This window comes from Stegodyphus dumicola, chromosome X2, assembly GCF_044657685.1.
Source record: "Stegodyphus dumicola isolate Sdum_Otavi_A_Nest chromosome X2, ASM4465768v1".
NCBI lineage: Eukaryota > Metazoa > Arthropoda > Arachnida > Araneae > Eresidae > Stegodyphus > Stegodyphus dumicola.
The window spans coordinates 193,505,850-193,522,755 of NC_140781.1; the positions used below are offsets into that span (position 1 = coordinate 193,505,850).

Consider the following 16,906-nt stretch of genomic DNA (forward strand, 5'->3'; position numbering starts at 1 on the left):
TGTTACAGGCACTTTCAAAGTTAAAAGCCCTTCCTGAAATTCATGAAAAATGTAGTTCCCTTTAAAGAACGCATGCAAGCCAGCTCCTCGGCAATTTCAAAGTTCTCGTAATACTAATTGAGCAGTATCATTCACATTAGTGCCTTTATCCATAGCTATACAGCAAAATTTTAACTGGCCAATCAATCACTCTAATTGTGATGACAGATTTTTATCGATGTTTTCGATTCTAGAAGTCACCGTTTTTCGAGATAAGCTTACAGTCTCAAAATTATTTTTCTTGTCTGGACCTAAAACATCACAAACTTGGAGCATACATTGTTTAATGAACTCCCCATCACTGAGAGCTTTATTATTTTTAGCAATATTGTATGCTACAATGTAACTTGCATGTGTAGCTGTCTCTTAGATACTGTTTACCTTCTTAAAAAAATTTTGTTAGCCTGATATTTTTTTTTTTTTTTTTACAAAGAATTTCTGCATTTTGTTTTCTGTCATATTTGGACATTGCTTCTTAATTGGAATTCTTATGCTTAGATTTGAAATGACGGGAAATGTTATATTCTTTGAAGATTGCTACAGCTTCATTGAAGATGAGACCCACTGTTTTATTTTTTACAACAATAAAAAATATTTCCAACGTAAAGTTGATTCCGAGTGCCATGATTTTACTGATGAATAATAGCCATTTTGGCATTGAAATATTTTACGAATAACCCAAACAAGCACTAGCTGTGCTATACGTTTAATAATTCCACCACTATTCACAATGATGCTACATGTCCGCAATGTTTCTATATGCAATCAATAATATTAGAACTCACACCAAAAGAAAAAGCCACTAGCTGAAGCCTGCCACATATGAGGTCTAATTCACCGATATTGGATTCCCAAATGTCTGCTCCCCGAGAAAGAGATAACGCTTGCTGGCGCTAATATACAGCTATAACTAAAAAAAGAACGTCTGCTTTTAATACTTTACCGAATGAAAGCTGTCTGTGCTTGCTATTTCCGACGATTTATGTTTTGTAGAACAAAAACAGAGAAAGTAAAAAGATAATTAGTCCTTTGAAAAAAAGGATGAACAACAATATTTAAACAAAGAAGAAATGGAGATGGATGCATAATATTATAAATAATATATTTCTTTTGATTTGCATCGGACCGACAAATTAAAATTCTATCTGTAGGCCAGGCTTGGACATCCCTGCCTTAGATCATAAAGCTTTTTTATTCAGCTTCGCAATTTAAAAATGTCCAAAAAATATTCTGATATCATAAAAACAACTAAATAGAATTTTAAAAAGTGAATGCTTCTGTAAATTTCTCTCCAAAAGAAAACTCTTTTAAGAACCTTTTCTTTGTGAGACAGGAAAGACTTGTGGAGGAAAATGTAGTGACTGGAAAAAACTCCAGAGGACAAGTTTTTAAAATTTATTGTCAAATCATGCTTATCATTAAAGTGTTATTTCTATTCACAGCATAAATTTGCAGCTAATTACCATCTTAATAATTTTTATTATCAAATTGGATTATTTACGAATTTAGTAATTTTTAAAGGAAACTAGATTCATTAGTAACAGTGTATATTTCATATTTAATTTTGGCGACAGTACAAAGGGAGTACTTTGGTTTGTTTTGAAAAACAAATGTATGCGAGGTAATACTATAAAAACAAAAGTATGAGAAACTACTACTAGCATGAGAAAGATGTTGTAAATAATAAATTAATTAATGACAAACAGTAGTTCTTGTATTTAGCAATGTCAGCAACATATTTACATATATACATATATCTACATACATATATACATATATTTACATATACCTACATACATTTGAATTTATTTATTTATTCTTCAGTCTGCTCATATGTATGTGCAGCTAATTTCTACCTACTTATGTGCCTATGTAACTGTGCATCCCTACTTTATTATATAAAGAGCCAGCTAAAAGAAACAAGACTCAAGGATGAGACCACAGCTTCCAAGAATAGAAATTCATCAAACTGTAAAGCTTAAAAAAGAGCAAAGATATTTTTCAGCCATGAAAAAGCAAAGCCATCTAAGAATTCAGCTTCGCTTTAAAATGGGTAGTCCAGCTGATTTTCATAAAACTTGGAAAATGGGTTCTATTGTACACAGTTTGATGCATATCAAAACTGACTTTTTCATGATTTAATCCCTTACTTGATGATATTTCACTGTCATTTGGCAAATTCTATATTCCAGTTTGACCTTATTTGGAGACTTTATTTCAGTGTATAAAATTCAATAATTTTGATCACAATAAGTGATGTATTTTGCAAGTTTTTGTATACAAATGGAAAGGGCTTTAGGAAGTCAATAATAATATCTGAATAATAATATTAATTGCAATCACATTAAGCAGCACTTAATGCAATTACTTGTCCTTCTTCATTTTTGTACTATGCAACAAATTTGAATTTATTATTCTGCTAACAATGAATTATTAAATATTTACATTGAGAGATCTTAATGTTTACTTTAGTAAACACAGAAGCAGAAAGAACTGAAAATTTAATTACAGAAACTATAGTTTCACTTAAGTAACAATATTTTTTACTGTGATACAATGCCATGGTTTCATTCGGTTTATTTGATTGTGGCAAAGCCCATGAGGGCTGTCTGCAAAGATATAATACCATGACCATCATCTTGGATGAGCAGTGTATTCTCAGCAAGATTTATGAATATTTGGTGAATAATGTAATCTCAGAACAGTGTGCTAGTTTAAGAAAAAATTGGACTTCTCTTGCAACATAGATTTTCATTAAACGTTATTTCCCATTCCAGTTATTTGCGACACCTGTAAAATAACAGTCAAAGTTTTAACAATTTCTCAATTTATTTCTCATAAATTTTCATGATAAGTTTAAATTCTCTTTTATACAGTAATCTTTTTACTCTCTTTTATACAGCTACATTGAGATTGGACTTTTAAACAACTTACTTAGAGAGAAGAAATTTGAATGCTTTTATATTTGGAATCTGAATATTTCTAAATTTTCATGCAGAATTGTATAACTTTATAAATCAAGTTACCAAAGAAAATTTAGAAAATACTTCTGATTTAAATATTTATAGTAAAGATCTTACTAACTCAATAGTGGATATCTGTAAGAAAAATAAGAAGATGAACAAATTTACACAGAGCAACGTTCTGGGTAAACAGGTGCATTGGTGGTCCAAAAAACTGGCTGTTTTAAGAAGTCAAACTCGACTGTATTGAAGAACATTTCAGAGGTGTTACAATCGTATAGAGAAAAATTTGTTAAAGATTCAATATAAGATGAAATTAACTGAATATAAACGAGAAATCAACATTAGTAAAAATTGTGCTTGGGAACAACTATGTGACACTTTGAATATTCATCAGCCGTTTGGCATTCCTTACTATATTGCTGTTAATAAATATAAACCACCTTTACAAAGTTCCTCTTTGAAATATCAAGATGGGTCTTATACTAAGAATATAGATGAGACAATAAATTACCTCCTACAATATCATTTTCCTTGTGATACTGATTATGATTTTACTTTGGATGAAGTGAAATTTACTCTTAAAAAGTTAAATAAAGGAAAAGCTCTAGGTAAAGATGGCCTGACAATGGATATTATTTTAGAAATCTTTGAATGTAATAAAAAGTTCGTTGTAGCTATTCTGAATGAATGGCTTCGAAGGGGGATTTTTCCTGAATGTTGGAAAAAGGCTGATTTGGTTTTGTTCAACAAAGGATAAAGAAGATCCTTCCTCTTTTCGCTCCATTTGCTTACTGACTTCCTGGGGCAAGGTGCTGGATAAACTCATGACACAACGGTTACAGTATTATTTATTATCAAGTAATCTTTTAAATAAAATCAGTTTGGTTTTATGCCAAGTAAAAGTACTACCCAGGCTATATATAATCTAATTTCTGACATCCTTAGAAATAGAAGGAATGGTAAACATACTGCAATTTTATCCCTTAGATGAAAAGAGCACTTTCAACAATGTTTGGTGGTCAATTTTATTAAAGGAATTAAAAAATATAAAATGTCCAAGAAATATCTTTTTGAAAGAAAAGTTTCATTATATGATGGTAATAAGTGGCATCACAGAAATTACCAAAGGGATTGTCCTCAAGGCTCAATATCTAATCCACTTTTGTGGAATTTTATTGCTAATATAGCTTTAAACATAACCTTACCCCAAAATGTTAGTATACAAGCTTATGCTGATGATTTTGTTTTATTGGCCACGGGAAGTGGTCACCATACTAGTGATAAAGCTTTACGTTTCGCCACTCAAGAATTGGAGAAGTGGTCTTTCCATGTTGAACTCAAATTTGATGCAAAGAAGAGCTTTCTTTTGGGTATTGCCAAAACTTATACTAGATCAATACATCCTAGGTGCAAACTGTATGAAGAACAAATTAGAGTTTTAAAGAATATTTAATATTTGGGCATTAGGATCGATGAAAAGCTCACTTTTATACCTCACCTAGATCAAATAAAGATGGAATAAACCCATATTCTTAATATACTTAGTAAGGCTGCTACCACACGGCAGTTTGTTTCGAAAGCACAACTGTTTAGAACAATTTTTTTGCTTTGTCACAACAGTGAATCACCATAGAACGCTTTGGAGTTAACACAGGGAGAACTGGTTCACCATTAAAAACAAGCTGATAGTTGATTGGTTGAAAATGAACAACTTGCAATTTTTTTGGAAAGGAAGGAAAAAGTCGCACGTCTTTTTCTTTCAATAGTAAACTAGTGAAAAAAATTATCCGAAACAGTTGTTCGAGTGAAACAAATGTTGCGCAATATGGGCCTACGATGAATCTTCAAGGTAGGGCCAAAAATGAATCTTCAAGGTGAAGTTCTTAAGAGTTTATATAAAAGAGCTATTGAGAGAAAGATCTTGTATGCATGTGGCACATGGTGGACTGGAACGGTACAAATGCATAACAAAATTTTGCAAATTCAAAGAATCGCTTTACTGAGGATTACTAAGTGTTTTAGAACTGTTTCCACAGTAGCTCTTCAGATTTTGGCTGGATGTCCTCCGATCGATATATTAGCGGAAAAAGAATATGCTATCTTTAAATTAAAAGCTGGTAATAAAACTGTCGATTGTTTCAGTGAGATATTCCCAGTTAAAGACTTTGACTTTGAAAAAGGTTTAGCCATTCATCCAGCTTTGTTGAAACGGTTGAATTGGCATAAAGGCTTCCCCAATATGGCAGGCTACACGATTTTTACAGATGGATCTAAATTAAATGGTCATGTGGGGGCAGCCTTTTGTGTGTCTTCAGATGAGAAACTAAGCTTACAAAGGAAATATAGACTTTCTGACAATGCCTCTGTCTATCAGGCAGAGTTAGTGGCCTTACGAGAGGCCTTGTATTGGCTTATTTCTAATACTCCGATAAATCCTGTAGAAATCTATAGTGACTGCGAAAGTGCAATTGTTTCAATTACGGGTGTTTGTCCAAGTAACGATCTAATTAAACAGATAAAAGGCATGCTCATTTTTCTTAGCGCTTTCAGAGGTATTAAACTCTTTTGGACGAAGAGTGATATTGGTACCATTGGTAACAAGTTAGCAGATAGATTGGCAAAAGCTGCCACTGAAAATCGAATTATTGATTTTGAAGTAAAGACTTCCTTTGACAGTTTAAAATCCTTGTTGAAAAGAAAAAGTTTGACTCTATGGCAAGCAAAATGGAACGACCCAGATTCTAAAGGAAGATTCACTTATAATTTAATCTCAATTATAAGTGAGAAAAGATGCCTAAGTGACAAGTATCTAAACCAAGCTTTAATTAATCATGGACACTTTCCCTTTTATTATAATAGGTTTTCGATTAAAAATTGTGCCTGTCCATGTGGCATGAGTATTGTTGATATTGAACACCTGTTGTTTAGATGCTCTTCTATGAAAATATTGTATTAAGATTTATTCCGGATATTGCTAAATTTAATACTCTAAAGGATCTATGTAAAAATACAGTGCTACATTGAAATTGTGAAATTTCATAATATATGTATCTGTAAATGAAATGAATTAATATATTGATTGTTTTTAAAAATTTCCCTGTCTGTTTAAAGGAAAAGTAGAATGTTTACGATATTCTGTTACTTTATTTCTTTGTATATGTAAGTAACGTATTTTTATGCATGCAAGTAACAAGTGTTATATTTTACAAAGCGTGTAATAATGTGCTTTCGTTGGTATAGCAGGTAAATCTCACCAGCTCCTAGACTTTAAGTTCATATTTTAGTTTATTCTATTTTAAGTTATTTCAGCTAGTAAGGTGGTAGTTCTACTGCTTAATGGGCCTGATTTAGGCCTTGTTTTAGATCTGAATGTTTCTTTAATTAAATAGCTCGACTAAGCCCTGTTAAGCCTCTAATGGCGGTACAGGAAGTTCAACCAGTCACACAGTACTCTTAACCCAGTTCAATGTCAGTTCACAGTCTGTGTACTGAGATAACAACACAGTTTAATGTGAGCACTGTGTGGCATGGTGGATGAAAAATAAATCAGTTTCCTTCCAAACATTATTATTTCATCAGATAAACATATAAACTATTGATTATTCCCTTGCAGCAAAATCAAGTCAGTAAACAATTGCGAATCAGCCTGTGTTTTGCTTTATTTGTATTACACTCAGTCTTGGTACCAAAATAAAAGAAATTTATATTGCATAACAATTTACAAAATCTCAATAAACACTACATGAGAAACCCAGATATTCATAATACTGTTTATTAATATTCAAAGTTGGACAAATATAGATATCATATGTAAAAAAAGTTATTATACCATTAAAAAATTTTCTACCAAATAAAAGTAAATAACTAAAAACGCTCTACTTTAAATACAGCTTTAAGGTTTAGAAAATAAGAAATTTACATTTATGAAGTAAAAAAATGAGCATTTACTTTGCAATCCAAGTTAGTTTCAATTGTTTTACTTCTTCTGCAAACTCTTCAACCACGTTTTTTTCTTTTTCTCCAACTCGCTTAGGACTAGATGCTTTCTTTGGAAGTTCAGGTATAATATATCTAATGGGGTACACATCCTACAAAGGATTAAAAATCAGTTTTTATTTTTCAAGACATTTCACATATTTCCGGATAATTTAATATCTAATAGATTAATACATATTCAGGATGACAAGAATTCATGTGTTTCAACTATAATAATACGTAATTCAGAAATTTGTATTTATTGCACTGAGGCGTAAAAGCAAGAAATTTTCCATGCAGCCACCTAGTTATTTCCAAAGTAGTACCTCAGACAAAATTAGTTATTTTAAAAGTTTTTCCCATTTGATAGTTGGTGCATTATGGCAAAAAATATTTCAGAGCACAAGATTTTCTTAATTACTACTACACAAATGATGAAACGTTTTCTTAGAATCCTCAGACTTGAAAACCTATCATCATACTATACATATGACTATTCATATGTATCATTAGATTTAAAACAAGCTATTTCTGCACTGTCTTAACATATGTTTTATGATATTATTAACAACTTTATGCCTAAAACTGCTTTCAAATGCAATAAATAGACCACAGAACTATAAAAGAAGGCAATGTTTAATTCACAAGATCTGAAATGGATAGGACAAAGACATATCTTAAGTTTTTAAAAATTTGGTTTATTTTTCAATACGTTCTGCAGTACAAGGATAGACTGGACAGTAAGGTTTCAGCAGAATTTACTAGTTCTTTAAACATTTTTTGAGATATTAGTCAATATGAAATAAGCCACCAATGAAAAGTAAGTTACATTTACATAGTGTGTTTTTTAAGTAAGGGCCGTTTTGTTGTATACACTAATAGGTGGCGTGAGCGGCGCAAAAAGTACTTGCATCTTGTCCCGGCATTCCTTGGAAACAACTATGCTTAGTTGTAGCTGCGTAGGTAACCTGTATGGTTTGTTCGACGTCTTTAAAATGTTCAAGATTATTGAATCACCCACCACATGTGAGGTACGGTCAGTGATAAGATTTTTGTCAGCAAGAAAACTATCTGCGGCAGACATTCACTGGCAGATTTGTGAAGTCTACAGAGCTATCTTTATCTACTGCCACGAGAGAAGGCAAAGTGCATAAGTGGGTCAGAGACATCAAAGCTGGCCATGACAACATCCATGATAATTCCCACTCTGGTGGCACATCTGGGATCACAGACGATATGGTGGCTTCAGTTGAAGTGAAAATACTTGAGAAATTATTACATTTGTGTTACATCAGGTACACCACTACACTGTACCAGATCACTACGCATGTCATTATATTAGAAGAGAATTAATTTGCTTAGCTAATTAAATCATTAGTAACTTTCGCAACATAACAACTTTTGTATTTAATAAGAACTCATTGAAAGGATCCATACAAGCATCAGCAGAATTACACTACTCACTGAAATACAGATCTGGTTATAGTTACATACATATAGTTTCTTTACAGTTAAGATACAGTTTTAGGTACTGACATACAGATATGATTACAGTTACATACATACAATTTCTTTACAGTTGAGGTACAGTTTAAAGTATATGAAATAATGCTGTTAAATAAACAATTAGAAAGTAAACAAGTTGAAATATCCAGTTATGGTTAAATTGTCACCGAATTTTCCCCAAAGTACTGTAGGTACTAACACATTATATGCAGGGAGGATTAAATCTCACTACTGCACCACAAAGAGTAGTTTTCTTCAGAGGCAAAGATAGCACATCTCTTAATGAATCTGCTGAGTTAGTGTTGAACTATTGCTAGGAATAACTGCAGCTCCAGTGAACTATGATGAAATAAATGCAGTCAACGATACCTCACACTGAGCAGTGAAAGCAGGCTTCATATGGTCAATTCTAATAACATACTATTTTCCATTCATCACAAGGCTAAGTGTTTACTAGTCTGCATGACAATGTTATAGCGAACATTGAACGGTTGTGTCAAGGATGCTTTTACTGTGTCACTGCCCACAAAAATATGACAGGAAATCTCTAAGGAGGGGTGTATAAATGATAAAGGTTTAATATACATAGAAGCTGAAGATAATTTCTGCATGGTGTTTTGCAGATGCTGGAGGAAAACTGCAAGATGTGTTTGCAACTCACAGTTAGAGGACTCTCAGAATTCTCCTTGTAAGGGCAAAGTTGTTTTGCAGAGAATCTTGGAACAAATATTACCAAGATCCTCTTTGAAAGCTGAGCATAGTCCAAGATAACCAATTGGCACAGTTTCGCTCCATTGTGTGTTATGAAGTCTCTAAATCTTGCTCAAGTATCGGGTGAAATCATGCAAGCAGTCCACTGCTAGATGAGTGACATGGAGAAGTTCGAATGCAGTAACTTCCTAAAAAATTGTGTGAAGAAATTAAATAAGGCTCGAATTGTTGCCCTGTTTCTGTAGTTATAATTTTTGGGTCTCCAAACCTTGCAAAGGTGTTTCAGTTATATGTCACACAGCATCACTTCAGGCCAGTGAGAAAAATGATCAATAAAGGCAACAAGTTATGCATATCTCTCAGATGGAGGCAAGGGTTCCACGATATTGAGGTTAATGTGCTGAACAAAAAACAATTGTAAAGGGCTACAAGTGTGTCAGAGCATTTTTTATTCCTGACAGTAATATACACAACCATGCCTAATTCGATGTCTTTTAGCATCCGTGGCCACACAGAGTTGAAATGACAAAATAAGAAAATCAAAGGCACTGCATGTGAAACATATACATAGACTCCAACCTTCAGCAAACCTTGTCAGTAGTCAACGCGCGAACGACATTTTTAAAACTTTGAAAATGTGCGCATAGCGTATGTTGTAATTAACCATTCATTAATTTTAAATTAATAATTAATTGTAATCAATTTTATTACATTTAAAATCCATATACATATAAAACTGAATAATTAAAAATATACCTTGTAAATTATATGCACATTTAATTAGAAATTTTCTTTTAACTCCTCAAGCATTCACTAATAAAAAGTACTTCAAATCACTACTAATCATAGAAAAAATCAGAAGCTATAAATCATATCTTTATTCTGGATATGATTTCTACAGGGAAATAAAATTTAAATAACCAAGAATGATACATATAAGTATTAAACAAAATACGCATAATTTATGAATGCAAAGATTTATATGTAGCATGCTTAGCAAGCTTAAGTTCTGATTTTGAGAATGTTTTTTTATAACACAGTTCTTCATTTGCCTGCATATTTATTTTTTCAATCAAAACTGCTTCAAGAGTTTTAAGACCTAAATTTGGTCGAAATTCCGTCTGATTTTTTTTTAACAATAGAAAAAATTCTTTCGCAAGCTGCATTTGAATGAGGTATTATTAAGACAGCAAGCATTACAGAAGGCAATACTTTGTGTTTAATACACCCATTCATATTTTTTAATTTGGCAATTTCTCCCCATGCTATATCAATACGCAAATCTACAATTTCTTTCAAATCATCTACTTGATACATGGAAAATTCAATTTCTACTTGATTAAGACATTTTTCATCAATAATGGATGGAAAAGTATTCATCAAGTAAAGAACAGATGAAAATGAGACTTCAGTTCTCAAGTTGATGTCAGCAACTTCAGCATGTTTTAGAAATGGACCACTCAGTGGAAATTTATCAATTATATATGAACATGCAGTTACAAAAAAAGCTCGCACAGAATGATTTCACTTCACTTTCATTCAACTTGGCATTTTTTAAATATAGTCTTGTTTCCGCACCAATCACTAAATTTTCATTTTCTTTTTGTTTACTATACTTCTGAAATGGAATAGACGTTAGAGTAACATCTTCATTTTCTTTAGAAATTACTGATGGTTTTACGAATCTAACAAATAAATTCATTAAAAGTTCAAAAAGTTCTCTTCTCAATTTATGTATATAAGGAGCTTGTTGTTGCAAATTAATATTTACTGTTATAAACAAAGGCAAAGTATTTTTCAAAAATAACAAGTACAATTTGGTGGTCGGTGACTGTAAAATTTTTTTAATGTTTTGCAATCTCTTTCCTTCATTCTCACTGTTATCTGGTTTATCTCCAAAAAAATTTATCACAGCATCCCACTGTTCCAAAATCCTTGTTATAGATTCTAAAAGAGACAACCATCTCGTACTGCAATATTTCAAAATTTTATGAGATTTTGCATTCTGTCCCAAAATTTGTTGAGCAACTTTGAAGCTATGCTTCCGTTTCGAACTTTTCTCTAAGTAAAAATATATATCTATTATCAACATTTCAATTTCTGAGCCAATTAATTTTTCAGTAGCTTTTTTTGCAGCTATATGCAAGAGGTGGCACGGACAACCTCGGGTGATTATACTTGGTTGAAACATTTTGATAAATGATGCTACACCTTTAAACTTTCCAATCATATTACTAGCATTATCTGAAGAAAATGATAAGCAATTTTTCCATTCTAAACCTTTGTTTTTAAAGTTTTCATTTATACAATTAAAAATACCTTCTCCTGTATTATTCGTGCATTCTAAAATAGAAAAAAATGAAGTAATTATAACTCCCTTTTCTTTACTGTAGTATGTTATAACCAATGGGTACAGTTTGTTATCATTGTTATCATTACTTCCATCAGTACTTAGAGAAAATGATGTACTGCACACTGATTTTATAATATCAGCAACAGTATTTTCTGCAAGCGTTTTCACAATAGCAGCAGTTTTGGTATGACTGCAGCTAAATTTTTGTGCTATGGCAGAATCCGGAAACATTGCTTTGAAAAGCTCTTTGGAATGATCCGAAACAGAGAGCGGTAGATTATGTTCAATTAAAAAACGAACAAAATAGCATTCGGCTTTTATAGGATCTGTTTCATCATCTTTTATTAAGAAATTTGTTATTTCTTTAGATTTTACAGTGCCAAGTTCTATATGCTTTTGAGAAAACACATGCCGTTTACAGTCATCTTTTCCGCCATGAGCAACTGAGAAGTCTTTGTTGCATACACTGCAGTGTGCGTGATTCACAGAAATTCCGGACGCTTTAATGCATGGAAATTCTGAAGAATATGAATCTTTAAACTTCTGCTTTGATAATTTTGGCTTCTTCGTTCGACGCAGCATTATGATTAAAATTCTTTCACCTGATTCACAGTTCACAAGACACACGCTAAGCTCTTGCCGTAAACTACACAATGCAGCCGAATGCAGCCTAAACACGCATCAGCGAGGAACCTGGGAGACAGACAATTGGGTGGAACTATTGATAAGTCGTTAACGGTTGGAGTTAATGATCTACGATTGGCTAATTCTTCAAAACTAGGAATGCACTCAACACGTGATATATGATAACACGAGTATTCAGCCAATCATCGGATGAATTAGTTGGTTCCGTTTTGCGTACTGGTTCTCCTGCTCTTGTTTCTGTAAAATCCGTAGTTTTTTCCATACTTTTCGTAGCTCGTAGTTTTTCATGAATTTCCGTAGAAACTACGGAGAATCCGTAGTAGTTGGAGTCTATGCATATATAATCTTTCCACATGCTCTTGCTAAAGAAATAAATAACAACAAAAATACTTGACACTATATCTACGATGCTTAAGAGGATAATCTAAATATTTCAAGCAAAATCGTTTTTCAGTTACTAGAAGCACCTAGAATGTACGTTTCAAATGGTTCTATAGTTATAGTTAGGCAGCAACCCATCCATATTATCAAACTGCTTACTTCTGAAAATTTATTATACTGATCCTTAGAATCTTAATATAACAACAAATTCCAAATTCATTGATTTTTGCTTCCCTAAAGCATTTACAATTAGAGACTACTGAAAAGTTCTATAAATTTTTATAAAGGTCATCAGCTAATCTTCGACAATCTTTTAATGCACTGGAATTTCTGATGGGAAGTAAAGTGATATTTTTATTCATATACAGGTGATTTGAATATTTCAAGTGTCAAGCAACTGCATAATCAAAAAGGGCTATAATCACTCATGTGCACATGGAAAAAATTAAGTGAACATTTTAAACATTTTCACAAAGTTTTTGAAATTGTTCTCGAACTGGTACAACTCTGATAAACGCCCTAATTTCACCAAATGTGGCGATATGTGTTTTGTGCTGGTTTTTGGCCCGATTCCGTGTTGTATGGCAACCATGTCGACGTTGAAAAATCTTTTGGTGGAGTAGTTTAATTGCTAGTTGGTTCGTGTCGTGTGTGTTTTTGAAATGGCCTATGTTGCGATGAAAGATGTGGTGGGAAGGTTTCAGCCGCATACTCTAGATTGTGTGCAGAGTAAATTTAGTATGAAAAGGTACGATGTTGGAGTTGTTAATGAGTCTTTTGTTCACAGAAGTATTTATGGGGATCGTAGTGTATTTTTGGAATTTCTGTGGGAGTCGGGACTTTTAAAACGGAGTTTGACGTGTCCGAAATGCGGAGCTGATATGAGAACTTGGACGAAAAATGGTGTTTCTGATAGACTTGTGTGGGTTTGCAGTAAAATTGTTGCTAATAAAGTATGTGGGTGTCAGCGGAGTTTAAGGTTTGGATCTTGTTCTCGTGTTGCAAGTTAACATTGGAGGAAGTTTTTATTGTTACTTTTGAAATTTTGAATCGTAGGAAGGCATGTGATATAGCAAAATCGTGGAAGTTTTCTTCACAGACATTGTGTGACTGGCGAAATTTTATTAATGAATGTATTTTGGACTTTGTATGCTCTGTATCTGAGAAGATGGGGGGAAAGATAAAGTGGTGGAAGTTGACGAATCGAAATTCGGCAAAAGGAAATATCATCGTGGCCATCCTGTTGAGGGGCAGTGGGTATTTAGAGGTATGGAAAGAGGGTCTGGGAGATTATTTTTAGTAGCTGTGCATAATAGAAGTAAGGAAACGCAGATGCAGTGTATTAAAGAGTGGATTGAGCCTGGTACAACTATTTTTTCTCATGGCTGGAAATCCTACAAGGATTTGAGAAAAGAAGGTTTTGAACATTTATTTGTGAACCATAGTTTAAATTTTGTGGATAGCGAGTCTGGCTGTCATATAAATAGTATAGAGTATGTGGCGGCATGTGAAAGCTTCGTTAGCTACTTATAATAGGAAATGTGATTTTGAATTTTATTTGGCTGTGTATATGTTTTTCCGTTACTGTCATGAAATTAAAGAAGATGCTTTTAATAAATTTCTAGAAATTGTAAGATGTGTTGAATGGGAAAAATTAAAAATTTCTTTGTTTTGTTATTTGTTGTAGTTTATTTGCAAAAAGTGTTTGTGTTTTTTGTTTTTGTGAAGTTTGAAATTGATATTCCTGCTTTTAAAAGAAGCTTTCATTATGGTAAGTGCACTTTATTTTATTGTTTTTATTTTGTAGAATGTTATATTCATTGTTTTTTGTATGATTTGTTTTTAGTGTAGATTGTGCAATTCGTAGATGTTTTTTAAAGTTGAAACAGAATGCTGTGTACATGGTATTCTTTGAAATTTATTGTTGTTATGTTAATTTATTAAAGCGAGGTGTGCATAGTTCGTAAATTCGTTTATTGACTACAGTGTGCAATTCGTAGATTTTTTTTTTTTTTTTTTAAGTTTAAACAGGATATTGTGTACATGGTATTCTTTGAAATTTATTGTTGTTATGTTAATTTATTAAAGGGAGGTGTGCGTAGTTCGTAGATTCGTTCGTTGCCTACGTTGTGCCATACGTAGATGTTTTTTCAAGTTAAAACATGTCGCTGTGTACAAGGATTCTCGTCAAATATTTTTGGTTAGAAACTTTACGTTTTTGCTATCTAAATTTTTGTTTTTGTTCCGGATTTTTAGCTTAAATCGTGTGTTCAAAACGTAGTTTTTGCATGTGCGAAAACCGCGTTTTTGAAAACATTTTAGGCTTAAAGTTCGAAATGCAGACAAAAAATTTAGATAGTAATATGACCGCGTGTTGGCGAGAAATTTGGTGACTTGAGGGCGCATATCAGAGTAGTTCCCTCGAACATACTCTAGAAAGTGCTCATTTAATCAAATTCTTCAAAACCCATTTATTATGTTCAAAGCTATGTTATATACCACTTAATATAATGTTGCAAAATACTAATATTTCCTAAGATTGGCAATGATCAGTAAAGTTCTAATTTTGATAAGTAATATTTAACCAGATGCTAATATGTTGAATTTTATCACTATTTTAGAGCTAAAAGGAGAAAAACTAAGTACATAAAGTTTTCTTAAATATTTCTAATTCACTTCAGGTTAAAAATATAAATACCATGCATGGGACAAAGTACAAACTAGCTTGAAGTTAAACTCATAATGGTAGGTTTGAGATGGCTATCAGATTAAGAGGAATTATACTTTTATGTTGGACTTTCCAAGGGATACTATCTCTTATTCATTTTCTAAGAATTTATTCCACTGACTTTCAAGTATTGCTTTAAAAGAAAATGCTGTTACGTGTTGCTGAGACTGTGATGTCACTACCAGTGGTTTAGCAACCAGACCCCATAGAAATTTAAGCACAATGAACAAGATTCTGGTTAACTGAAGGTGGCTAGTTCTTGAGCACAGTTGTTTCCATTTGCAAATTTATATTGCTTCACAACACATACTTGAAGCTAATGAGTAAAATGAATGCTTGATTTACTGTGCTTAGATGAGGACACAAAATGTCATCTAAATGCATTCGAGCACTAATGCCAGGCAATAGTTTTATCATCATAAAGCTTTGTGGTTTAAGGCATAAAAGTCATTAAGTCCATTCACACATGTTTAGCAGGGTTTAAACCACAGCCAATCAGGGAAGGGAAAGTTGTGTATGAGTAAATGTATAGCTGATAGTAAAACCATCAACTGATAGTTGCTTCACTGTGATTAGTCAGCTCATATACCAAATGGCATAAATTTGAAAAGTTTGAACATTTTAGGCAAAATCTTTAAACCAGTTTTTCTGTGTGAGGCACTCATATCACAATAAAATACATAATTATTTTTCTTCAGTCCAATTCATATGTTCGAATGCCAAATTACACAATTATCATTATATGATGTGCTGTAAAAAATTATGCATATCATTCCCAACTGGCATGAAGACCTTTTATGCATAGTAGAAAATGTTACAATGTGAGTACAAATGAGCACTTGGTCTATATAATAATTAGTATCTAGAAAATGATAACAAAAGGCTACTAGAAAAGAAATACAAAATTTCTAACACTGATATAAATTTAATATTCCTACCTTTCTTTCAATTATCAGTACTTTATCCCATCTAATAAAACTTAATGCATTTTCACTGTTAATTTTATTAAACTATTTCACTTCTTTCAATAAAATATTCTTTTTTCAATAATGTTTGGGAAAAAATGAAATGTATTTTCCAGATCAAGTTACAGAAATTGTAACAGTTTATCATACCTGAGGAGTTTGCTGCAATATTTTTAGTATGCATAAAAATTTTAATATTTATTTTGGGAAAAAAGTAACAATGTGCACTAATCAAAATTTAACTTTACTAACAATACAATTAACATACAGCTTTATGAAGGACAATTTTTGAATACTTACAACTTTTTTAGCATTGTCATCCTTCATGAATGTCATAGATCCAAGAAGATAATGTCCACCAGCCATATTTTTTGGAAGCCTATAAAATTGAGAAAATTACAGAATACATTAAATTGCGACAAAGTAATGAAATTCATGTCCATACTGATATTACGATATTATGGAGAGAAATAAAGAGAAGATAGGGCTAATGTTTAAAAAATTTCACGAAACCAACCAACATATAACTATTAGCCACTAAAATTTCCTTCTTACTACAGTGTAGTTTTGATAGCGTTTTACAAAAGAATAAAACAAATAATGACCATAATAATTTAACCCTAGAGCACTGACAGAA

At 32.2% G+C, this 16,906-nt stretch overlaps 1 protein-coding gene across 1 annotated transcript in view; it reads right to left on the bottom strand.

Annotated features, from left to right (window-relative positions):
• The window catches only part of TppII (Tripeptidyl-peptidase II), a 313,141-nt gene that overhangs the window by 27,684 nt on the left and 268,551 nt on the right, over nucleotides 1–16,906 (bottom strand). The window contains exons 24-25 of the mRNA XM_085809472.1: nucleotides 16,570–16,648; nucleotides 6,954–7,093 (exon numbers count right to left, since the gene is read on the bottom strand). Of these exons, the coding sequence (XP_085665598.1) occupies nucleotides 6,954–7,093; nucleotides 16,570–16,648 (219 nt within the window). The remainder of the gene's footprint in view (nucleotides 1–6,953; nucleotides 7,094–16,569; nucleotides 16,649–16,906) is intronic.